The 24,345-nt window shown below is 37.2% G+C and overlaps 1 protein-coding gene across 9 annotated transcripts in view; it reads left to right on the top strand.

Moving 5' to 3' along the window:
• Positions 1 to 24,345, top strand: part of DOP1A (DOP1 leucine zipper like protein A) — a 61,238-nt gene that overhangs the window by 34,509 nt on the left and 2,384 nt on the right. For 5 of the 9 annotated variants that reach the window (XM_030236438.2, XM_050971998.1, XM_050971999.1 and 2 more), the window contains exons 15-37: positions 227 to 501; positions 1,098 to 1,250; positions 3,268 to 3,368; positions 4,654 to 4,913; positions 5,595 to 7,602; positions 7,704 to 7,815; positions 8,696 to 8,878; positions 9,165 to 9,290; positions 9,620 to 9,754; positions 10,063 to 10,118; positions 10,607 to 10,711; positions 11,404 to 11,470; positions 12,232 to 12,376; positions 12,684 to 12,763; positions 13,315 to 13,424; positions 13,585 to 13,734; positions 14,990 to 15,051; positions 15,622 to 15,774; positions 17,023 to 17,159; positions 18,459 to 18,514; positions 19,387 to 19,551; positions 20,515 to 20,644; positions 22,562 to 22,621. In XM_030236438.2, the coding sequence (XP_030092298.1) occupies positions 227 to 501; positions 1,098 to 1,250; positions 3,268 to 3,368; positions 4,654 to 4,913; positions 5,595 to 7,602; positions 7,704 to 7,815; positions 8,696 to 8,878; positions 9,165 to 9,290; positions 9,620 to 9,754; positions 10,063 to 10,118; positions 10,607 to 10,711; positions 11,404 to 11,470; positions 12,232 to 12,376; positions 12,684 to 12,763; positions 13,315 to 13,424; positions 13,585 to 13,734; positions 14,990 to 15,051; positions 15,622 to 15,774; positions 17,023 to 17,159; positions 18,459 to 18,514; positions 19,387 to 19,551; positions 20,515 to 20,644; positions 22,562 to 22,621 (4,829 nt within the window). Of the gene's footprint in view, positions 1 to 226; positions 502 to 1,097; positions 1,251 to 3,267; positions 3,369 to 4,653; positions 4,914 to 5,594; positions 7,603 to 7,703; positions 7,816 to 8,695; positions 8,879 to 9,164; positions 9,291 to 9,619; positions 9,755 to 10,062; positions 10,119 to 10,606; positions 10,712 to 11,403; positions 11,471 to 12,231; positions 12,377 to 12,683; positions 12,764 to 13,314; positions 13,425 to 13,584; positions 13,735 to 14,989; positions 15,052 to 15,621; positions 15,775 to 17,022; positions 17,160 to 18,458; positions 18,515 to 19,386; positions 19,552 to 20,514; positions 20,645 to 20,771; positions 22,622 to 22,933; positions 23,064 to 24,345 lie in introns of those variants that run through there. The other 4 variants (XM_050972004.1, XM_050972003.1, XM_050972002.1 and 1 more) reach the window with 4 other exon arrangements.

The raw sequence follows: 24,345 nt of genomic DNA, 5'->3' as shown, positions 1-24,345 counted from the left end.
AAATTTTTCTATTCATTTTAATTACTAAATGTTTGAAGTGATACAGTATTGCATTCTTAATTGGATTATTTTCAAGATACATCAGGAAGTATCTTCCTCTTGAATACATTTTCCTAAATGGGCAGATTGAAATATGAAGGGACAATTGCACATATAATTATGGAGAGGAAAATTCCATAATATTTGGATATTTAAATAAATGTATAATCTGTAATTTTTATTTCAGACTGTGAACAAGTACAGCCTCCACTGTGGCTACAGACTTTAATGAATGCTTGCAAGCAGGCAAGCAATTTCAGTGTTCAGGGTGTTACTATTTCCCTTGTGATGGACTTGGTTGGATTGACTCAATCTGTTGCTGTTGTCACTGGAGAAAATCTGAACAGTGTGGAAACTGCTCAGCCTCTTAGTCCTAACCAGGGAAGAGTGGCTGTTGTCATCAGACCTCCTCTTACTCAAGGCAATCTGAGATATATGGCTGAAAAGACAGACTTCTTCAAGGTGAGATTCTATATCTCATTGCTGTTTTCTTTAGGCTTTTTCTGCTGGTGAAGAATAAGTCTTGGCCCCTTTTACCATTCTTGATATGCTAAACCAAACTTATTGCTGAATTTGTAACCTGTGTTAGAATACACAGTAAGTTTGAAATACTCAGTAAGTTTTCTTCATTTGTGTGAAATTCCTGGTTTAATTGAATATTTTAAAGATATTAACAAAATCAAATTGAATAGCAGCATTAATCAGCAAAGGTATGAAACTGAGATGTGCATGATGTAGGACTGTGGTAAACAATTTTTGTATTTGTGTAATTTATGTAAGAAATCTTTTGCAAAAAATACTCAGCAGGATAAATTATATAGTTATATTTCAATGAAAATTTAGTTCTGTTCTGACTCTAACAGGAATTTTTTAATGTAGTAAGTTATTGCAGTGTTTGGAACAGTTCCTTCTGTTCATACCAAAGGAACCATTCTACAGATTGCCTCTTGGTCAATGGGTGTCATCAGATGTGATGTCTCCCATTGTTGCATAGAGCAAAACAAGGCATGATAGTCATTCACTTGTGTCTCTTGCAACTTTTCTTTTCATGTACAAAGCATATAGCTTTAACTCTTTGGGACCAGCTGGGTGATGGCACTCCTCAACATCATCAGAAGAGTGTGGAGCTCTTCTACCAGCTGCACAACCTCGTCCCATCTTCCAGCATTTGTGAAGATGTTATTAGTCAGCAGCTGACTCACAGAGACAAGGCAAGTTGCTCATGTATTTACCTAAAGATGAGTGAAGTATATACAGAAATATATTGAGATAAAAGACCCCTCAGAGGAGGGTATGAATAACTTCAATATTGAAAGAAATATTGCCTTACATTGTTTCAAATATTATTTTAGGTCTGTGATGAGTCTCTAGTTTCATGCTAGACAACAGAGGTTTTTCACCATTCAGCAACAGACTTTCTCTCTTATCAAAGTCATGTGGTGCTTCCCAATACTTAAAGCTTGTGCTTAGTTTTTGCTGTTGTTCGTAGGAGTTCTTGTCATGACAGGTACTTTACTTATTTTTTTTCCTCACCTAGAAATTTGTTTCACATAGAGGCTGTCAATTTGACATTCAACTTGAGACCTTTGCAGCACTTTAAATTTTAGGTATATGAGCTATTTTCACAGCTCCAACAGTAGGAATAGTAGGGAATTACTTGCTTACACATACTGGCAACTCATGGTTGTGTGACTTCAGGAGTGCTTACCTTTTTGCCATTCTACCAGAGTCACCAGGTCAACAAGAGTGAATGTGAGCCAGTCTGTCAATCTGTGCAGTTCACAGCTTGCCATATTATTGAAATTGATCACGATTTTTAGTGTCACTTAGGGTGATCTGTAATCTGCTGTGACTGTGGATGTAGAACTTGCTCCTTTCTGCCTACCTTCCTGAGAAAACAGTGATTTCTTACATCTTCACAGCATGGATTGCAAGGGCTTACATGGAGTCATCTCTATGTGTTTGGGAATTGGTATTTTCGCTCCATTCAATAATCATCACAAAATAATATTATTTTGTGTAACTGTATGCATTTTACAGCAGTCTTGTGGATTATTTTCCTGTGAGAAACATATTTTTCTAAATACAAGTGATGTTTGCTTTACTTTCTAGAATGCTGCTGTCTTTTTTCATTTTTCTTTTTAGTGTGGAGATGTTGTTCTATTTTTAGTTTGCTAACTTCAACTATTTGTCTTTTTCGTAATTTTTATAGCTTTTACCTAAAGTTTCCATTATTGTGGCAGATATTGCATAGATAAGAAGCTGTTGCAAAGCTTCTTTAATTGTATGATGTAAACTAAGTCTGGAATTATGCCAGATTGTTAGTTTTTTAACAGTTTTTAGTTTTGTCTAAGTTTGGTTAAAGGTAAATATACCTACAGTTCATGTCCTATAACCATATATTCTAACAACTAACAAGTGAAAAACTTTGTCCATTTGTCTTTGTTTATCATCTAGTAATTTAGTTTAAGCCCTTATAGAACTTGAAGTAATTTTGAATATTTATTTGGTGTAATTGTCCTGATTGCTGTGCTTTGTACACTGTTACTAATGCTTACTAGCTTCCTTGTCTTTTGGGTGAAGCTGTTTTTATACACGTGTTCAAGTCATATAATGACATTTACTGTTGTTTACAGCCTTGCTGGAATAACTCTTTGCCTGGATCAGCCTCAGTAAAGAGAGAAACAGAACAATTGTTGCTTTACACCATTTTTACCATTAAATATCCAGAGCTGGACTTCAGTGATCCTTGTGGACCCCTCCCAATTCAGGATATTCTATGATATTCTGCATATTATTACTATGACTGTATTAATCATTATGAATCCTTTGGGCAGTAAGCATGTCCTATTTGTCCAATTTGTTCCAGAGTTAAATTTTACATGTTAGTGAAGAGCTCAATGTACATATCTAGCTAGAAAATTATTCTGTTTCTTTCTAGTATGGCAGTAATGGAATCAAAATAAGTTGACTAGAAAGAGACAGGCTAAACTTTAAAACAAGCCAAGATCAAGATAGAAGGGAATCCTTTCATGCTACTAAATTGCTCACAGGCACCTACTGTTAGCTACTGTTGCTTTTAAGATTAAAATTAGTACTATAACATATAATCAAAGAAGTAAATTTCATTATATCTTATATCGTTTAGGATGCTGTATGACTTTCTTTTTCCAGTTCTTATCAGAAGTTTTATATTCTGACAGATCTAACTTATGGTTTGGTCCACAGAAAGTAAGAATGGAAGCTCATGCCAAGTTTGCAGTGCTGTGGCATCTCACACGAGATCTTCATATTAACAAATCTTCTTCCTTTGGCCGCACCTTTGACAGGTTGGTGGTTGCAAGTCTGATTCAGTTGAAATAATTTTACTCCAAAGTCTTTGACAGTATTATACGAGCAGCATAGGGCATTGAGAAATTGAAGAACTACAGTGTAGCTGTAAGAGGAGGGAAGAAAGACAAGAAATGAATTTGTGCACAAGAATTTGTGTTAGACAAAATTGTTTTCACAGTTATGATTATGTAAGCTGTAAATTTTTCCTGGTAACTATAAAGAGTGTGGAGAAGGAATGGTGACAGTATTAGTTGATCATCACTGTAGTTAAAATCACTGTGGTGTATATTGAGCTTAGTAGCTGAGTTCTTGCTGTGTTTTGATAAATACAGAAGCAGGAGAGAGAAATCTACCCAGAATTGAATTACATTACGTAGAAAGTAACAGTAAAACTAAAAACACTTAAAAACCAAATAGCAAGCAAGTGCTAAAATATGAGTTCTTTTGTTTAATCTGTGTTTTGTGTAAGAGGTCATTTAGGGCAAGCAGCAGAAGATTTCTGTTTTGTGTTCTGGTATTGGACTATCTTCTTAGAAAAGACTGAAGATCTGGACTCTGAACTACTCATGTTTTCCTCAGCTAGCACAAATGTTGTGGAAAAGTGTTTACTTAGATTTTGTATTGCATACTTAGCTGTAAGGTGTAGAGTAAAAAGGTTATTTCTTTATCTTATGCTGTCACGCATTGCATAAATGGTGATAAATTCTGTGCATACAGCTAAAAGCTTATGAACATGTACTACTGGGGAAGGTGAAACAGTAGATAAAATTCAGAGTCCAATATATATATTGTTTTTCCAAAAGTCTGAAAAGGATTCTCAAAGCTAAAACTGTTAACAGAAGAAATAATGGTTGTAGAAACTGCTGAATTGTCAAGTATATTTCTCCTCTCTGTTCTTGAAGACAAGATCTTTGAAAGTTTTATTTTCCATATATCCTTGTGAAGTGGCTTTTAAAATGGTATATTTTTTACTGGCATACCACTTGCAAGGCAACAAAGGCTTGTTATGCTAATAGCTGTACAAATACTAGATCTTGCTACTATTACAGCAACTGTTATAACTGACTTATTTACTAGCTCTTCCTACACACTCCTTCATTAGACTAGACTAAAATATAAAGAGCAGGTTCAAAGTTTTGATTCCAAAGAAAATATCGCTTTGTGTGGAGAAGAGACTGGAGCATGTACCAACATTAAATTTGTCATGTATCAGATTAAAATGGGATTACTCTTGTGAGTAGTGTACTATATCCACTAGATTGTTTCTTCTTTCCATTCTAGATCTTTGTTTATCATGCTGGATAGCCTCAATAGCTTGGATGGTTCTACTTGGTCAGTGGGACAAGCCTGGTTAAATCAAGTGCTTCAAAGACATGATATTGCAAGGGTTCTTGAACCTTTGCTCCTACTGCTTCTTCATCCAAAAACTCAGCGAGTTTCTGTTCAGCGAGTACAGGCTGAATGTTACTGGACTAAATCTCCCAATCACCCTGAAGAAGAAAATGAAAAGCAGTTCATGCAGAAGTTCAGCTGTGCTGATGGTATGTACACAAGAGGACTGTAGGAAGTTCCCTAATTTATTTGCTTGCTGTTTAAATGCAATGTTAAAATCATAGTAGAAATTTTTGAGGGTAACTGAAAAAAGTGTTGGAATAACTACAGTTTATGTTTGCATTTGTGTGGTATTTTCCTAATTCAAGTTTGTGTGCCCCAAGTATTGTTTTAAGTTGTATTTTTTTAATATTAAAATTATATACAAGTATTTCAGTGCAGAACATTTTGTTACATCTTACTGAGTCTTGGTAGAACATAAGAATATGGCTTGAAGCTTAACCAAGAAATTAAACATTATTATGAATGATGTGGGGCTGGCTGAAAACATACCAATAAGTTTTGAAGGTGTTTGCATGTATTGCATAATTTTAGTTTAGAATTTACTAGTTCTGTTTCTTGTGAAAACAAAAGCAGATAAGACTGCATATTGTTTCACAGAGAATTATGCTGTTTTGCTGAGGTGTACTGCTAAAACAACTTAGTTTTGTTTTTGTGAACTTGTCATTTGCTTATTAACATATTTTTTCTTCTGTGAAATAGAAAGACACTATATACCATGCCTTCATGATTTGAAGTCTCAAAAACAGTTTAAATTCTATATTTTAATTCTGAATTCTTATTCTGAAGAACAAAATCTTATATGTATACATTTTTTTGTATTCTTCAAGCATTCTCCAACATGCCTGTAAGCCAAGGACAACTTATTATACCTAAAGAAGGCAATGAGAAGCAACTTGGTGTGGATGAAATGGAGAACTTCAGCCTGACTGTCAATCCTCTGAGTGATAGGCTTTCCTTGCTAAGTACCAGCAGTGAGACCATACCAATGGTTGTGTCTGATTTTGACCTTCCTGATCATCAGGCTGAAATACTGCAGAGTTCTGACTCTGGCTGTTCTCAGTCATCTACTGGAGACAACATCAGTTATGAAGTAGAAACAGAAAGCCTGAGTGCTCAAGATAGCTCTCAGACTCTGAAAGAAGACTCACCTGATGAAATTGTGCAACAAGTGGTTACAGATCTTATATGCAGAGTTGTAAGTGGTCTTGGAGAAGAAGTTGAACCAGTTAAAGACAGTCTGCACTCTGAGGATGCTTCATGTAAATTCAGCTCATTGGATAGCTCTGTAGAGATTACAAAAAGTGATGATCAAAATATTCAAAGTAGCCAAAGTAGTTTACTTAGTAATGACAGCTCACAGTTACTATCAGCCTCAACTGAGACTGGACTTGAGAGCTTAGGAGACGAAATGTCAAGAAATAACTCTTCACCTTGTATTGCAGAAAGCCAGCAATCCTTCTCTGATCTTACTCTTTCTTCCACTGAATCAAAGTCTAGAAAACATAGCCACAGTAGTATTCAGTTCAGCTTTAAAGGAAAGCAACCAGAAAAAATGTCAGAAAAAGAAACAATTGTTAAAGAGGCTGGTAAGCAACCAGGTGCAAAACCTAAGGTAAAAATAGCCAAAAAGAAAGATGAAGAGAAGAAGAAAGCACAAACAGAAAAGCTTAAACAAACAAATGTCTTTTTTAGTGATGGTCTTGATTTAGAAAATTGGTACAGTTGTGGAGAAGGAGAGATTTCAGAAATAGAAAGTGATGTTGGATCCCCAGGAATGCGAAAATCTCCTAACTTCAATATCCATCCACTGTATCAACATGTGCTGCTTTATCTCCAGTTGTATGACTCTTCAAGGACATTGTATGCTTTTTCTGCAATTAAGGCAATTCTGAAAACAAATCCTTCAGCTTTTGTAAGTGCCATCTCCACTACCAGTGTCAACAATGCATACACTCCTCAGCTTTCATTGCTCCAAAATCTTCTAGCCAGGCATCGAATATCTGTTATGGGCAAGGATTTCTATAGTCACATCCCAGTTGATTCTAACCATAACTTTCGGAGCTCTATGTACATAGAGATTCTCATCTCCTTGTGTCTATACTACATGCGGAGCCATTATCCAACTCACGTTAAAGTAACTTCACAAGACCTCATAGGAAACCGCAACATGCAAATGATGAGTATAGAAATTCTGACACTCCTCTTTGCTGAGCTGGCAAAAGTGATAGAAAGCTCTGCCAAGGGCTTTCCTAGTTTTATTTCAGATATGTTGTCCAAGTGCAAGGTTCAGAAAGTGATCCTGCATTGTCTACTGTCTTCTATCTTCAGTGCCCAGAAATGGCACAGTGAAAAGACAGCTGGAAAAAATATAGTGGCTGTAGAAGAAGGCTTCTCTGAAGACAGCCTTATAAATTTTTCTGAGGATGAGTTTGACAATGGTAGTACACTGCAGTCACAACTTTTGAAAGTACTTCAGCGGCTGATTGTGCTGGAACACAGAGTAATGACTGTGCCTGAGGAAAATGAAACAGTGTTTGACTTTGTCATAACAGACCTGGAGCACATTGGCCCCCAGCAGCCGATGACTTCTCTCCAGTATTTACATTCCCAGCCAATAACCTGCCAAGGCATGTTTCTGTGTGCAGTGATACGAGCTTTGCACCAGCACTGTGCCTGTAAAATGCATCCCCAGTGGATTGGCCTTATCACTTCTACGTTGCCTTACATGGGAAAAGTTCTTCAAAGGGTGGTTGTTTCAGTGACTCTTCAGCTCTGCAGGAACTTGGATAATTTAATTCAGCAGTATAAATATGAAACTGGATTATCTGATAATAGGTATGTATATGTAGAGGTATAATCTTTTTAACTGAATTTGATTGCTTTGAATTACTTTACTATGAGATTAACTAATTTTAAAAAAATTACTCTTCTTTTAGGCCTCTCTGGATGGCATCAGTCACTCCCCCAGATATGGTCCTCACTTTATTAGAAGGGATCACAACAATAATTCATTACTGCCTTTTGGATCCATCTACTCAGTATCATCAGGTAACCTTATCTGGGTATCTGAGGCATTCCTATGCAATACATGTCAAATCAAGGACTTTGATTATATTCGCAGTTATGAAGATCTGGGTGACAAAAATAACAAATATATTGTCTTAGTTATAAATATGGGGGTTTATTGATGACACAAACAGAAAAACAGGTTTCTTTGGAGGATACTTTTAAGAGAATACTTTTGTATTTGTTAGCATCTTTTGGTTGTTTTCTGTTACCCTGAAATAATGAAAGTTGAATTCCTTAACTGTAAGACCTTTAAATTTCCACTTTTTAGAGCTGCCTTTGTTGTGTTCATCTTGCAATATGTCTTGCATTATCCTTCTGCTCCTTCTGTATATTCACAATTTTTCTTTTTAGTAAAGCAGTATTTTTAGATCTGATATTCTGAGTGTAGTGTCTGTTAAGAATTTGGTCCAGATTCCATGAGAAGCTTTTGCCCTTTTTCTCAGTAATCTTGGTTTTGTGCTTTTTCCCTATTCTTACACGCCTTTGCTTTCCATTCATTTAAAAGTGACTGAAAAGTGGGTTTTGTTTATGTAAGTAAATAATTTCACCTAGAGTATTAGCTAGACTTAAAATTCTGAAATAATTGTTTTGCAAAGGTATAGGCAGAGGCTACAAAATTGATCGCTGCAGACATGAGGCCTCCCATGTTCAGAGTACATTTGATATTGCACAACTCAATCAAAAGTTTCTCTATTATTTTAAAAGTCTCAAAGCTGTGCGTATTTTAAGAATGAATGAAAAAATTATGAAAAACAGTTAAGGTTGAAAGTTCCCATGTTAGGTAAGTCAAAATTTTCTCTATTTTAAGTATGCTGTTTATGTAGTTATTGAATACTCCTCTCCTCTTCTCTCCCACTAGCTTTTGGTTAATGTAGATCAGAAGCATTTGGTTGAAGCACGCAATGGGATCCTCTCTATCTTGCATATGATCATGTCTTCTGTGACTTTACTGTGGAGCATCCTGCACCTTGCAGATTCTTCAGAGAAAACTACTGCTGCTGCTGCTGCATCCATCACCACTATTAATCTTGGGTCAACTAAGGTCAGAACATCAGAGAAATATCATTTAAGTTGTTTGTTAATACCTTCATCAAAATAATTTCAATCCTCTTCCTTTAAATCTAAATTGAATTTTTATGCTTTTGTCCTCATCTATTCACTCACCACAAAAACCAGGCTTTTATAGATGAGTATTGAATATGCTTTTAAGCTAAAATTTATCAGTTCAATGCAACATGTCACCTCTTCGCTTTCTGCAGAGAAAAGGTTTTAAACATAATGCTAAGGTGCTTATCTAAAACGGTATGTGTTCTGCTTTCATATTTCAGAATTTGAGGCAACAGATTCTGGAACTTTTGGGTCCAATTTCAATGAATCATGGTGTTCACTTCATGGCTGCTATTGCATTTGTGTGGAATGAAAGGAGGCAAAACAAAAATACTTCAAGGACAAAGGTACATGTACATCAATGTGGTCACTTCAAATAGTGCTAATACTTATAAGTGATTTAGTGTTAGGAAGAAGAAAATTCAGACATTCCAGTTAAAAAAGACATTTCAGTATGGACAATATTTGCATTTCTAATTAGCAACTGTACTGTCAGGGAGGTACCACTTCAGAATGGCATAATCTTTCTGAATTCTTCAGGGGAAGAGTAGGTGATATCAGGTCTCTAGATGAACTGTTAAGTGATAAAATCTCAATCCCATGAGGACAGCTGCCTTAGTTTTGGCATAGCCATTGTCTGTGTGGTTAATCTGTGATGTACATCTGGTTCTTTTAGGTTATTCCTACAGCATGTGAAGAACAACTTCTGCTGGTTGAGCTGGTTCGCTCTATCAGTGTTATGAGAACAGAGACTGTCATACAGACAGTGAAAGAAGTTCTGAAGCAGCCTCCAGCCATAGCAAAGGACAAGGTATGGAAACTCTAGAGATTCTCTTGATTTGTATGATGTCCTCTTGAAGCAGCTTAGAGCACTGATGATATGGTACTTCACTGACAAAGCTGAGCAGCACAATGTGAACATTTTCACTATATCTAAGAGATAAATGAAGAGAAGTATAACTTTACAGAAGGATGTCTGAAAGGACATTTTTTAATATTCTATTTAATTAAGCTATATGTTTAGGTATTGTAGTAACATTACAGCATTGTCAGTTTTACCCTGGTGAGGGGAAAAAAAGCCACTTCTTTCTGACAACACAGGTTTCATATCTTTTCTAGAAGCACCTTTCTCTGGAAGTCTGCATGTTGCAGTTTTTCTATGCTTATACTCAAAGGTGAGAAAACAAACTCAATTTTATTTCTGTCATCGGGAAACAGATAATCAATTTGAGTATTTTACATCTTTTTGTCATAGGATGATGAATAGTCTGTGTAACATAAATAGTGAAGAAAGAATGGGTTTGATCTGTAGGTTTGTTAAAAAATGGTGGTTTATTTTGGGAGTTCCATAGTACTGCATCACCTATCTTCCCCCACCTAAAAATCCTGCAGGTAATTTGCCCAAAGAAAGCTGATCTTAATTGTGCTGTTACTCATTCATGCCACTCCAGCTTTGCAATGAAAAGCATATCTTTTGAGAATGCTCTTCTTCTACCTTCATCTGTTTCTTAATGACTTGATGTAGTAACCTGGTATTAAATGAAACTGTAAGAGTGTTGATTCGAAATATCTGGCAGGAGAGGTGTGACTTAAAAAGAAATTATGGGAATACCTGAGGGAGATTATGTTCTCATGATTGACATTGCTTCTCTCTCTCCCTTAGGATTCCAGTGACCAGCTTAGTGGACAGCTGGGCAGCACTACTGCTTCTGTTAAAGGATTCCATACAGGTTGGTCTTCCAGCCCCAGGACAGTTTCTCATACTTGGGTAAGTGCTCCTGATATTTGCAATTTTCAAATATGCTCAAATGTAGGTCTGAAATTATTCTGAAGTGTTAGTGTTTCTAGATCTGTTTCATACTTTTGACTCATAGAGTTATTGCCCGAGTTCTGTGGCTCTTATCAAATTAGTTTCTTCTCTGAGGAATGGCTACATACATTAAATTTTATATTATAGTATGATATAAGCCATGACCTCACCCTAATGATTATTTCAATGATTCAGGCTCTTTAAGCAACAGATGTAAGTTTCTGATTTTTCCTAATAAATAACAACAAATACTATTTCTCAGGTATTTGAAGCCTACTAGAGTGGGCTGAATTCTCACCATGGAAATGGTTATGGATTGTTAGAAATATAACTTTGCATAAGTTTTCTGTATAATGCTTCAAGGACCATTTTCTTTAATATTTTTGAGTTTATCTTCCCTAGTTAACTGTCTTTGAAGTAACTTTTGTATATAATCAAGTAAAACATGTTCTTGGTAAACTCTTATGATAAAAATTAGCTTAAGGAACTTGAAAAGATGTTTCCTGGAATATTGCTAAGTAGTAATCCCTGCGGGTTTAGTGATTAAATATTGCAAAAATAATTGTCTTCATATTTCTCCTAAATCTGAAAGCTGCTGAATAATATATTATGAGAAGAAAATCCATATTAAACATCTATATTTTTTTCAGTGTTCTTAATGAGTTCATCATGAAAAACCCAAGTCTTGAGAATAAGAAAGATCAAAGAGATCTACAGGTTAGAAATTTGTTGTATGTGTCTTTTTAAAATACTGAACAATAAATTATAAAATCATAGAATGACCTGGGTTGAAAAGGGCCTTAAAGATCATCCAGTTCCCAGCCCAGGAAGGATACTGACCTCTTGGAGCAAGTCCAGAGGAGGGCCACCAAGTTGATTAGAGTAATGGAGCACCTCTCTTAAGAGAAAAGCTGAAAGAATCTGGTTTGTTCAGCCTGGAAATGGGAAGGCTTCCAGTACCTGGAGGAAGCCACAAGAAAGACGGAGAGGGACTGTTTATGAGAACATGCAGTGACAGGACAAGGGGGAATGGCTTCAAAGTGAGATTAGATTTAGATTAAATATTAGGAAAAAAATCTGTATTGTGAAGGTGGTGAGCACTGGAACTGCTTACCCAGAGAAGTTGCAGTTGCCCCATCACTAGAATTGTTTAAGGCCACTTGGATGAGGTTCAGAACAGCTGGTTTAATGTAAGGTGTCCATGTCCATGGCAATGGGGTTGGAACTAGATGCTTGAATGTACTAGAAATATTTTATATCAGTTCTGTAGTATGAAATTACTCTTTAATATCTTCTCCTTGTATTTAGAATTTTTTGGAAAAGCTCTCATTTTCTGTGAAGTTATTAATCACTGATAATATAGAAATTATTTGAAAGCAATGCTATGTGTGGTTATATGGCTTTTCTACATGTCAGGACAATGAATACAGCCCTTCTGCACAAAGTTCTTAAAATGCTTGGGGTTTCTTATCTACCAGGATGTAACACACAAGATAGTGGATGCCATTGGGGCAATTGCTGGTTCTTCCTTGGAACAGACCACTTGGCTAAGACGAAACTTAGAGGTTAAGCCTTCCCCCAAGATTATGGTTGATGGAAACAACTTAGAATCAGATGTTGAAGGTAGGTTCATTTTCATCTTTACTTAAAACAAAACATTAGTTTTCATGCTCAAATTAATGAAGAGAACAGCTTTGCTATGTTTGAATGCATGTAAAATTCTTCAGTATTGGTCTAGCACTAATGTGTCTGGAAAGCTTTTGCATCTTCAAAATACGTATTTTTATACACCTTATACATATAATACATATTTTTATACACATGATACCTCTGTATTTTTACAGTATATTTTTAAAATATGCTGGAAGGTAAATAATGGCTTGAGAAAACTAACTTTGGACATGTTTTTATTATTATTATCTTCATTTAGATATGCTGTCTCCAGCAATGGAAACTTCAAATATAACTCCATCTGTTTATAGTGTCCATGCGTTGACCTTACTTTCTGAGGTAAATGTTTCCTTGGAGATAATGGATAGTGTCTTATAATAAACTTCTATATTGTTAAAAGCTTTGCACTAGAAGATTAGAGAGGGAGATTTAATGGGAAACACTAATGTGAATGGATTTTTGGTCATGTCATGTAAAAGTTTGTTCCTAACCCATTGAGATGGATATGAGGTATAAAGGTATAAAGCATGGCCTTTCAGATGTGTAGCATAGCCAACTTTTTTGATTTTAAGCTTTGTTTGTTTATCTTTGTGTTACATCTTATTTACCGCTGATAATTGCAGTCAGTCTTTGAATTTTTCTTTGTTTGTAGTTTATTCTCTAGAATGCTTTAACCAGGAGTTTGTGCTTCTGTGCTTTTACTTGAATGTGTTATAAAAATGATGGAATCTTTATACTTTGGATTTTGCATGATGCGTGAAATATGATCACTTCTATCATGAACTTGAATATTCAGTAAAGAACATTACACACACAAAAAAAAATCTGAATGGTAGGTAAAAAGAAATTTAGGAATAAATTATATAACATATCTACCTCTCATTTCATAGGTTTTGGCTCATCTCCTGGACATGGTTTTCTACAGTGATGAAAAAGAGAGAGTTATTCCTTTGCTTGTAAACATTATGCACTATGTTGTGCCCTACCTCCGTAATCACAGGTATCTTTAGTTTATTGGATTGATATAGATGCCTACAGCCAGTAGAAATTTGGATGGTGGCACTTAAGTTGAAACAGGCATGATAAGGATTAGATGTCTATCAAACTTTCTATAGAGCAACAATTCAGAATTGGTTTATGTTGACTTTTTCTTTGTTTAGTGCTCACAATGCATCCAGCTATCGAGCTTGTGTCCAGTTATTAAGCAGTCTTAGTGGATATCAGTATACAAGGAGAGCATGGAAAAAGGAAGCATTTGACCTCTTTATGGATTCCAGTTTCTTCCAGATGGATGCTTCCTGTGTTAACCAGTAAGACTTTATTCTTCTTGTTTATGTTGATGGCCCTTACAAATTTTATGTATTCCATTAACATAGGGACTAAAATTTTCTAATAGATCTTTACTGAGAGAAATCGAGATTTTCTGTGGTTTAGGTTACCACATGAAATATGAAACTGATATGAGGTATATTTCTATGTGCAAATCTATTTTTAAAAATAATTATCTTAAAATTTAAAAAAAAATTGTGAGGAAAACATGGTTAGCATTTTGTAGAAACATAGAATGCTTTGCATTGCAAGAGACCTTAAAGATCATCTACTTCTAATGCACCTGCCATGGGCAGGGAACACCTTCCACTAGACCAGGTTGCTCAGAGCCCCATCCAACCTGGCCTTGAACACTTCAAGGAATGGGGCATCCACAGCTTCACCAGGCAGCCTGTGCCAGGACATCACCACCCTTACAATAAGGAATTCCTTCCTAGTATCTTAATCTTTTGTCTTTAGAAGTGGGATTGTTTACTTTAAAAGTAATTCCCTCTTGTCCTATCACTCCATGCCCTTGTAAAAAGTTGCTTTCAGCTTTCTGGAGGTTCTTTAGGTACTGGAAAGCTGTCAGAAAATCCTTTACTCTCCCTGAAGCCTTCTCTTTACCAGTCTGAACAACCCCAACTCTCAGCTTGTCTTCATAGGAGAGGTGCTCCAGCCCTCTGATTATCTTTGTGGTCTTCCCATGGACCCCTTCAAAGGAGTCCACATCCTTCTTATGCTGGATGCAATACTCTAAGTGGGGTCTTACCAGAATCACCTCCCTGGATCTCTTGGCCACACTTCTGGTGCAGCCCTGGATGCAGCCCTTCTGGGCTGTGAGCACACATTGGCAGATAAAATTCAGTTTCTCATCTTCATCCATCATCAGCCACAAGTCCTTCTCCTCAAAGCTGCCCTCAGTATTCGTTTTGTGCCCAGTCGGTTTTTGTGCGAGGAATTGCTCTGACCGTTCTGCAGAACCTTGCACTTGGCCTCATAATTCATGAGGTTTGCATGGGCCCACTTCTTAAAACTGTCAGGGTCCCTCTGAATGGCACCCCTTATTTCCTTGGAGAAAGGGGTTCAAGAAACACAGTTTCAGACCAAGCACCATTAAATGGTATGTTATGAAACAGAGAGCTTGGATTGAAAGCCTTAGCCTAAAGTAAAAGAGCAGAAAAAATTTGCAAATGTTCCTGAAAATTCTTGCTTTTTGCTTGCTTTTCTGATTTGTGTACAATTTTCCTCTTTTAGTTGGAGAGCTATTATGGATAATTTGATGACACATGACAAAACCACATTCAGAGATTTGATGAGTAAGTATTGATACAGTGGTGACTTGTCTCCAGTATAAACATTAAATAAATGAAAAATAAGTATTTTAAAGAAAACACTTCTTCAACATTCCTTCCAGTTTGATTTATTCAGTGTTTTTCATGTTTTCTTTGCTTGTTTCTGGAGCTCCATAAATAACCTGAAGTGCGAGAATTTGATACCATCCTCACACACAGTGAATTTTGCCTATACGGCAAAGCTGATTAAGCAGAGTGGGTTTGGGTTTGAAGATCTGACACTAACTTGTTAAAAAAAATTTGATTCTGCGCTTTATAATTTTTTGAGCATCAATATATGCAAATTTTATTTTAAAAAAATAGCTAAAATCTTTCCCAAAAGCCCTTAATCCCAGCCACTATTGTGTATACTTACAGGGTTTCCTTCAACTTTTATTTTGAACTTCTGGTTACGGATTCAAATTGCAAACCATACATCATCTTAACATCTGCTTTCAAACCCCAATATTGCAAAGACAGAGTTATTTGTGCCTTGAAATGAAGCAGAAGTGAAATTCATCAGCTCTTGGCTGCACTTTCCCTTTTCTCTTTCAGCACGAGTGGCTGTGGCCCAGAGCAGCTCCCTCAATCTGTTCGCTAACAGAGACGCGGAGCTGGAGCAGCGCGCCATGCTCCTCAAGAGACTCGCCTTCGCCATTTTTAGCAGCGAGATAGACCAGTACCAGAAATACCTGCCAGACATACAAGGTCAGTAAATATGTATCGTTCAGTGGACTTCTTCCTGTTAGCTGTGGAATGCTTGTGTGACAGAGTAACAGCAGGTGACATTTTTATCTTGCAAGATCAGTGTGTAATACTGTTTCTATAGCTGAAACAACTTTTCTGCAGCTTTTGGTTAAAATGTTTTCAGTCTCAAATGACTTCAAGATATTGTGGTTGCCCGTTGACTTTAATCCAGATAATTTCACTGATCTGTCATTTTATCAATATCCTTGGATACCTGCACAATATACTTTGATATGAATATCTGAAGTACAAAAATGTATCAGTTAGGGAGAAATAGGAAAACTGACTTTGACATTTTGAATTCTTGACTTCTTTTGCTATTGTTTTTTCCTCAATTCAGTATATCTGTCTTATTTATCATTGAAGTTTATTTCTTACAATGACCCTTTACCTTAAGTGACTGGGAATGGAAACTGCTTGGATCTTCTTTTTAAGGTGATGCTAATAGTTAGCAGCAGCTTTTAGATTTTTTTCATGGCACCAAAGGGACGCTTTGGTCTCTTCTTTTATATGGAAAATCAGCTGCATCAACTTTTTGGTTTCATTTGTTCTGGAATCTATTTTTTGTAAAATTATTTAGTTGGTTTTGGTGGGTTTGTTTGTTTGTTTGTTTGTTTGTTTTGTGGGTTTTTTTTTTTAATTTCCAGTCAAGTCAGTAGCTGAGACTACTATGTTCATGGAATCAGGTGATTTTTACTGGTCTGAGCTACAACATGCATGTGTGTTGGTTTGACTGAAAAATTTCTTTGTGTCTGCCTCTGTATATATTGAAAGCCTAGAGATGATCATAATTCAATAAAACTGTATCATCCCTTTGTAAATTCTCAAGTACTTTGGTGGTTCAGTGTTTTAATAACAATAATACATCTGAGTTGTTCAGGCTGTTTTTGTATTGTTTGGCATCTGCTTACTTCTCCTGTTGTAATGGGTGAAACTCTGCATAAGATAAGCAAATTTCTCAGATGCACTATTGCATTTATGTAGAGAACTTACCCAAAACAGGCAACTGCACTCTTTTGAGGTTTCTCTATTTTGTTCCTTCATTGCTGGAGTGGTTATTTCTTTATGTTGACAGAATAAAACCAGTAAAGTACTGGAACAGTACCATGGCAAGTACTTGAAGTTAACATTGAGAGTAAAGGAGGGAAGGAGAAAATTCTCATTGGAATTACTCTGAACTGAGGGATCCTTCTTGGCTTTTTGTTTCAGAAAGGCTGGTAGAAAGTCTCCGGTTGCCACAGGTGCCCACCCTTCATTCCCAAGTGTTCCTGTTTTTCAGAGTATTACTTTTAAGAATGTCTCCACAGCACCTCACCTCACTTTGGCCAACCATGATCACTGAACTGGTGAGTTGAAGGTGTCATTCATTATTTAGAAGACTGATGCACACCTGAGATACAACCTCACTCCTCTTCAAGATTTTTAAGAAAATCTCTTCTTGAGATTGTACAAATAAATGTGCAATGGCCACAAATTGAAAGTTGACTTATTTTCATAGTCCTGATGTCTGTTTTTTGTGATGAAATTGAGCATCTGTTAGCTTACACTGTTTCAGCTGTTCAGCTGTCTCCTGAATAAAATTTGCATTTGTCCTCATTCTTCCCTACTGAATCCTACTTCAATTTCTGCTTATGTATGTGTACCCTCGCCACCATTCCCACTCCTGCTTTTCTTTTTCTGTCTCCATTTCTACTTTCCTGGTCATTCTTCTTCCAGCAATGGGGATGAGAATCTATCTATAGGAGTTGGAATCCATGTTTTATTGGCACTTGATGGTCATTCATGTCACATTGGGGCTAAATTTTGTGACTAGATTTATACAAGGCTTGGCTCAGATTTCTTCTTTCTCATTTTACTCTTCATAACAAAACAGTAAAAATATCTGTTTCCAGAGTTTCTACCTGCAGAATCTCCTGTGTTGGCTGTTTGGCACACCCTTTTGGGTGTCAGCTTTGGCAGTGGGAATGGAGAAGAGTGGTTGGTGCATGCTGTGACCCATTCAGCCTGCTATTCAAGGAGTTCCCAAGGGACTGAATTACAGAGGGAACAAACCAGAATCATTGCTGTGATTAATTATTTTTTCAATCTGCTGGTGCCTAACATAGCCCTTGAATAACCACAGATCCAAGCAATAGAAGGAGGAAAGCTGTATAAAATATTTTATAGCTTGTTGTTTTAGCAATAGATGTATTTAATTTTAAGCCTGTCAGTAGTATAAATACTAGAAAACCCATTCTACTCAGTGTGGTCTTCTGATGCCTGTGCCCTGGCCTTTACACAAGTTACCAGAGTCTTGGAACTACTTTCAATTAGCAGGACTGTGGTGCTTCTGGGAATTCACACCTGAGCCTGACCTGCTCCATTCAATAATCCTTTACTTTCATTTCGTTTAGGTCTTGCTCTCTTTCTAGGTAATGAAGGGGATTAGTCTTTGAGAGTCTCCCTGGCCATAAAAGAGACAATTCCTTGTGGCCTTTGTGTTATTCAGGTTATATATAAGGGATGAAAGAGCTTTAAGGTGCCAGTGTCCAGTCATACAAGAAAGGAAATAAATCTCCAAACTATTTGTCTAAGGCTTATTACTCAGGCTTTCCCAAGTCACAGTCCATTGAAAATGGTATTGAAATGTAGCATTTGATCTTCAGGTGCAAGTGTTTTTACTGATGGAACAGGAGCTCACTGCTGATGAAGATATTTCCAGGTAAATAGATGAACTTCCTGCTTGTTTAACTTTATAAAAATCCCTTGGTATGCTGATAGGGAGTGGAGTGTTTCTTGAAAATAATTTGTCTTAGAGTTGTTGAGTTCAAATGAGAAGGACAAGTAAAGGCTAGTTCAGTCTGAGTGCAGTACCAGGGACAGACTGTTCAGGACAAAAAAGAAATTGTGCTGTCAGATTGATCATAAATCACTAAGGGAAATTATAAGATACAAGTGTTCTTACGATGTCTGCCTGACTAAAATGCACTGCAGCTCTGATTAAATTATGTATGGCATGACTTACACCTTTTCTGTGTCATACACTTATTCTAAATAAGACTGATGCTTTTTTTTTTGTCTAAATGAAATCATAGTTCCTTCTCTTATTAGGTAAGTGAGGTAGATAATTTTTCTTTTTTCATTATCCATTTTTATCTCATCTATTTTCTATACAGTGTGATCCAATTTCAGTCAATTCTAGCAGCAGAGGCAGATTTCTCAAATGAGCCAGAGGTCTTTGCCCAAGTTTTGCTCACTTTTTTAGTTTTTTGTTTTGTTTTGTTTATTGGACAGGTTTTCTCTCAAATGAAGTAATATCAACATTACTCACAATTTTAAACTTCCTCATGACATACAGTGTAATACATTCATTATGCATTGACATTTTATCACATATAGTTATATATACACATATGTATATATGCATACAGAACTGCACTCATGGCACAGACTTGTGTTGGCATTCAATTTATGAATTCATGATAGTGATGGTAAATAAAGAGTTGTGTGTTTGTAAAGGCAAGTAAGAAAAATAAAGTTTTCAATGTGGCAGAAGGTTGTTATGACTCACTTCCCTGCTATAATATATTTTAGAACTTCTGGCCCATCTGTTGCTGGTTTGGAGACAACTTACACAGGTGGCAATGGTTTTTCTACATCCTACAACAGCCAGAGGTGGTTGAACCTGTATTTGTCTGCTTGCAAATTTCTGGACTTGGCTCTAGCTTTACCATCTGAAAACCTGCCTCAGTTTCAGATGTGAGTAGAAAGCATTGTTGTTTAAGTTTTTGGATGTTTTTCCATTCCTCCTGGTAAAATTCTAGCATATAAAAGTGTATGGTTTTATGTTTCCCTTCTTTCTTTGGACTTCAGCCAGGGCAGCCCATACTTTGTTCCCTCACAATATCTGAGTGGCCCCGAGGGGAAATGATGCTGCATATCAAATTAGTTCAAGCTGGTTTGATTTAGCCTGTGGCAAGAGATTTGCCACACTTGAGAGATCATTAGTAGTAGTGATTTATTCAAGTATTTTATTTTTAAAGTTCTTAGTTGCAGTAATGCCTAAGAACTCAAAATACATCCACCCATCTCAGTGAGTAATGCATGAGATCAGAGGACTGCATGTCATCTGAGCATGACTTGCTTAAATTGCTCCTGCACAGTCTGTCTGGAAGATGTGGCAAGAAACCTTCATAGAAAGGGGATCCTATAGGTTTTCATTGGTCAGAAGTGGGCACATGAACAAACTGCTTCCTCAGTGCCTCTGCAATCCTGTTCCTGTTCATTGGGGAAAAAATGAATGCAAAACAATTGGCATTTGCTGGAGATCCTGGGAATGAGAGGCCACAAAGGACAAAAGAAAGTATTGTGCCTCTTCCTTTACACTGCACACTGGTGACTGTGTGAGGGCTGCTGTCCTGGCACAGCTCTGTAGACATTTGGTCAACCCTCCTTATCCTGCAGTCTTAAAGACACTCATGTGGGTTGGAGGCTGGAAGGATTTGTGCACACTGTGTCAGATTGTGCCCTGTAGTATTTCTAAATCTAATGCTGAACGTTTTTTTCAATTATTTTTTCTTGTGGTGGTTGACTTGGGTTTCTTTTTTCCTTTCTCCTTCTCTGATGCTTCACCAGATTTCCTCATCCAGTCATATATTTGATTGCTCAGAGAAGCCTGCCTGTTCAGTATGGATAACATCTGCTTGTGTTATCTCATGGCAGGTATCGTTGGGCTTTTATTCCAGAAGCATCAGATGATTCAGGCTTGGAAGTACGAAGACAAGGAACACATCAGAGGGAATTCAAGCCCTACGTGGTGCGTCTGGCAAAGCTGCTGCGGAAAAAAGCAAAGGTATGGTGCTTTTTTCTTTTGCTTTTCACTGAAAGGTTTCATGTGCAGTAACACACAGCAGTGTTTGGGTTTGAATATTTTAATTTTTTTAAACAATGAAGAATGAAAAGGATTTTTTCTGGTGTAGGAGATTCCAGCTGGAGGAATCTCAAGTCAACATCAGGCAAAAAACACATGTAAGTATAGAAAACAAACAAATCAAACAAACAAAAAAGCCCCAAAATGAATCAAACAGACAACAGAAAAATTCATAATCAAAATTGTTATGGTCACTGACTTCGGATTTCTAAATTAAAAGTGTTATTTAAATAAAAAGTAAAATATGCTCCATTATCTGATAATAGTGTAAACACTCAACATAAAATCACTTTCAGATAGCCAGTCATATATGTAGATACTAGTCTGACTGCCTATTTTTTGAAGTAGAAAACCAGCTTTGTTAATAACAATCAAAAATTTTTTAAAATGTTGCATTCCTAAACATGACAGAAATGGGAGTGTTGAGACTGAGCAGAACCTGGGACTGTGATGAATGGAAGAAGGCAGAGATCAGTAGAAACAGTTCTGGGGAAATCTTGCTGCACAGTTGGTAGAGTGGGAACAGAATGAGGGTTGTCATTATGTTGGTGCATGGGATGTATTCAACCCCCCAGTTTGTGGGGTTGGAGGCCTGATCTGCTGATGAAGCCGATGGAAGCTGGCCAAGCCCTGTCCCAGGGAGATCCCTTCTGCTGCCACAAAGTAAGAACTGTCAGATATTCTTGCTTCTCCTGCTGTGAGGACAGAGCCCCCCTGGGGGCAGTTCACTGGGAAATGTTGACCGATGAGCCAGGGAAACAGGGAGGAAGTGCAAAGCCATATGGCAGAAAGCTTTGAAGTTTTATTCTCAGGTTTCTCTGTATATATGGCTTTGTCAGGTCTGTAACAGTGGCAGTTTGCTGTAGCTACTGCATTTACAGTCTCTAATGTCTTCTGTGAGTAAAGGAACTACTGCTGATATACAAGTGGCTACATTAAATTTAGGGATAACTTAGTTGCAGGCAGATCTGAATTATTGAAGCAAGGCTCACAATTATGGGGTGTAAAAATAGTGTCTGAAGCATATCTTCATTTTGCATTTTATCATTTTTTGAACCATGAAGATGAGACTAAATTTATCTTCTTGCATGTATAAAGGAGTAATGAGTTTTAACTGCCTGCTCCTCAGGCATAGCCTCTAACCCTGGTGTTGAATGGAGTATCTGTTAGAAAGTTTTCACACTCCAAGTAATCTCTGTGTATGAATTTATACATCATGTGTGATTTATAAATGTACATGCTGCTGGTAAGTACTGTATGCTGAGATAGATGCCTGAAGTCAGGACTCCCACAGTATGCTTCAAGAATTCAGAAAAATTCCTGGAATTTCTGGAACCCCTTAGTCATGGCAGCAGTTGCACACTGAAGCATAGGTACATTTATAATGATGAGATAAACACAAGAAAATAAATTTTGACTTCAGGCCATTTCCTCTTCATGCAGGGGAGAATACTATTACATATAGCTGTGGGGTTTTCTTAGAAAATAACTGCAAAAAATGAAGTGGATCCTTATTTTCCTTCAGGGCATTCTGACTCATGTTTAGATTCGTGTAGTATGGTGTTGTTCAAGCTCTGTTATCTGAGGGAAACGTGCTAAAATCCTCCTTTGGCAGTGCTGGAAATCAGCGGAGGCACAAACTGGCAGTGCTGGTTTTCTCTAGTAGTGTCTTGGCCATTCTAGCTTGAGTGTGCCATTTTTGGATCACAGACTTGTCAGGGTGGGTGATTTTTCTAGCTGAAGCACAGCACCCAACCAAGCAACTGCACGGCCTTCACGGCAGAGTATTCTTTTCATATATGAAATGCAGTCTGAAAGTTCTCCTCTTTCCTTCCACAGGACAAGCAGGAGGACTTTAAGACGGTGGTTTTGGAGGGAATGGAGATGGCCAAGCATCAGGTGAGGGTGGCCTTTGATGCTTGAGTTGTGAAACAAGCATGCCATAATAATACCATCACCTCAAGGCCCTGGGTGCTATTTAGCATTCAGTAAGAACTGAGAGATCAGATTTGTTATAGAACAAAGCTGAGAGAATTTTGAGGTATAGGAACCTTTATTTTTGTAGATAACTTTAATTTTAAAAAATTAAAAGTTATAAAGTTGGTTTCCTGTACAAAATAGATTACAAAAAGCTGATGTTAGTTCTAAGAAGAATTACGATTGCAAATCATTATAAAATTAAATTGTAAAATAATTTTTGTCAATCTGCAGGTGTGAAACACACAATCCCTGGTTGGTCTCCATCAAATTAACTGTTGTTTTAAACATCCATGGAATTAGTGGTGTTTGCTTAGCCAAGACTGCCATGAGGAAATGGCTTGGACAGGTTGTATTTCATTGCCCAGAGTTGGAATTTGCACATGCACCCCACTTGGTTGGCTGCTGTGTGACACTGACACTTGCTCTGTGCTGGGGGCACGTCCTGTCACCACTGGGTAATGCTAAGCATTGTACAGAAACAGTATGGAAGAAACTTCTCCACCTTAATGCAATGATAAGTTTTTTAAGGAGAAACTCTAAAAATTAATAGCTTCGTTTAAAGAAGGAGGCATCAACAACTCCTTTTGTGTTGGAAATTGTCTTTGCTTTGCTGTGGTTTGGTGTGAGCCTTTCTTTTCAGAAGACTTGTAAAACTCAAAAAGTGGTCTCCTGCGGCAGGGAGTCAAGCCATTCATATTGAATATAACCTAATTGGGGTTTGCAAAATGGATGCCCTGTAGGCTTCTCAATTGCAGGACAGTTGCTTCATTTAAAGGGCAAAACCTGTATTTGTTTAAGCATCATGTCTTGAAAAAAATCTATTTGCTCAAAGGCTGTGCAGTCAGTGATCCTTACCTTATGCTCTGCTCCCACTGCTGTCCTTTCCCCTTCATTCTTCTTTCATTACCAAGTGGACCCCCTGCCTCAGCCACAGGTGCTACCAGGGCAGTGGGACAGGGGTGGATCCACAGGTGCCTCTTCTTGATGAGGCCTTTTGTGCTTCTTTTCTCCTTCTTTGCAGAAAAAAATCCAAATCAATGCTGGAATTCTACTTCATGGTAGAAGCTCTCTGTACTGGTTTGTCAATAACAGTACAAACAAGGTGCTTCTAGTGGTGATAGTACCTTAGTGTCTAGATTTGAGTATGGTTTTTGACTCAGAGATAAAGGAAATAGGGAAAACTGTATAAGAACCTGGATGTTGGTGCTCAGGTACTTCATTATGCAGATATTTAAGGCAGCCCTGAGCAGGGTTACAGCAGTGTGCTGCTGCTGGTGGGCATCTGGTGTGTGACTGCTGCCTTCGCTTGTGGGGTTCCCGAAATTCTTTCCTTTGACATTCCCCCCATGAAATGAAAGGAACATAGTAACTGAGTTCTTCTGAGAACACACAATGAGTAACTGAGCCATTTTGCTTTGAGAACAACTTCAAGTGTTTCTCAGAATGTCTGTGTGTGTTATTTGTGATACTAATATAATAGCACTGCTTTTTGCCCTTCTCAAAAACTCTGATCTCAAGCTGCAAAGTGAAAATGCTTTATATCTATTTTAACCTCTTCTGGGGTTTATCATCACTGATGCTGGCAGTATCAGCTGGTGAAGTGAGTGTGTGTCACCAGAGAGAAGCCTGCCTTGGAAAGCAGC

This window comes from Serinus canaria, chromosome 3 (genome assembly GCF_022539315.1).
Source record: "Serinus canaria isolate serCan28SL12 chromosome 3, serCan2020, whole genome shotgun sequence".
In the NCBI taxonomy this organism is placed as follows: Eukaryota; Metazoa; Chordata; class Aves; order Passeriformes; family Fringillidae; genus Serinus; species Serinus canaria.
This window is presented reverse-complemented; position numbering and strand designations above follow the sequence as displayed.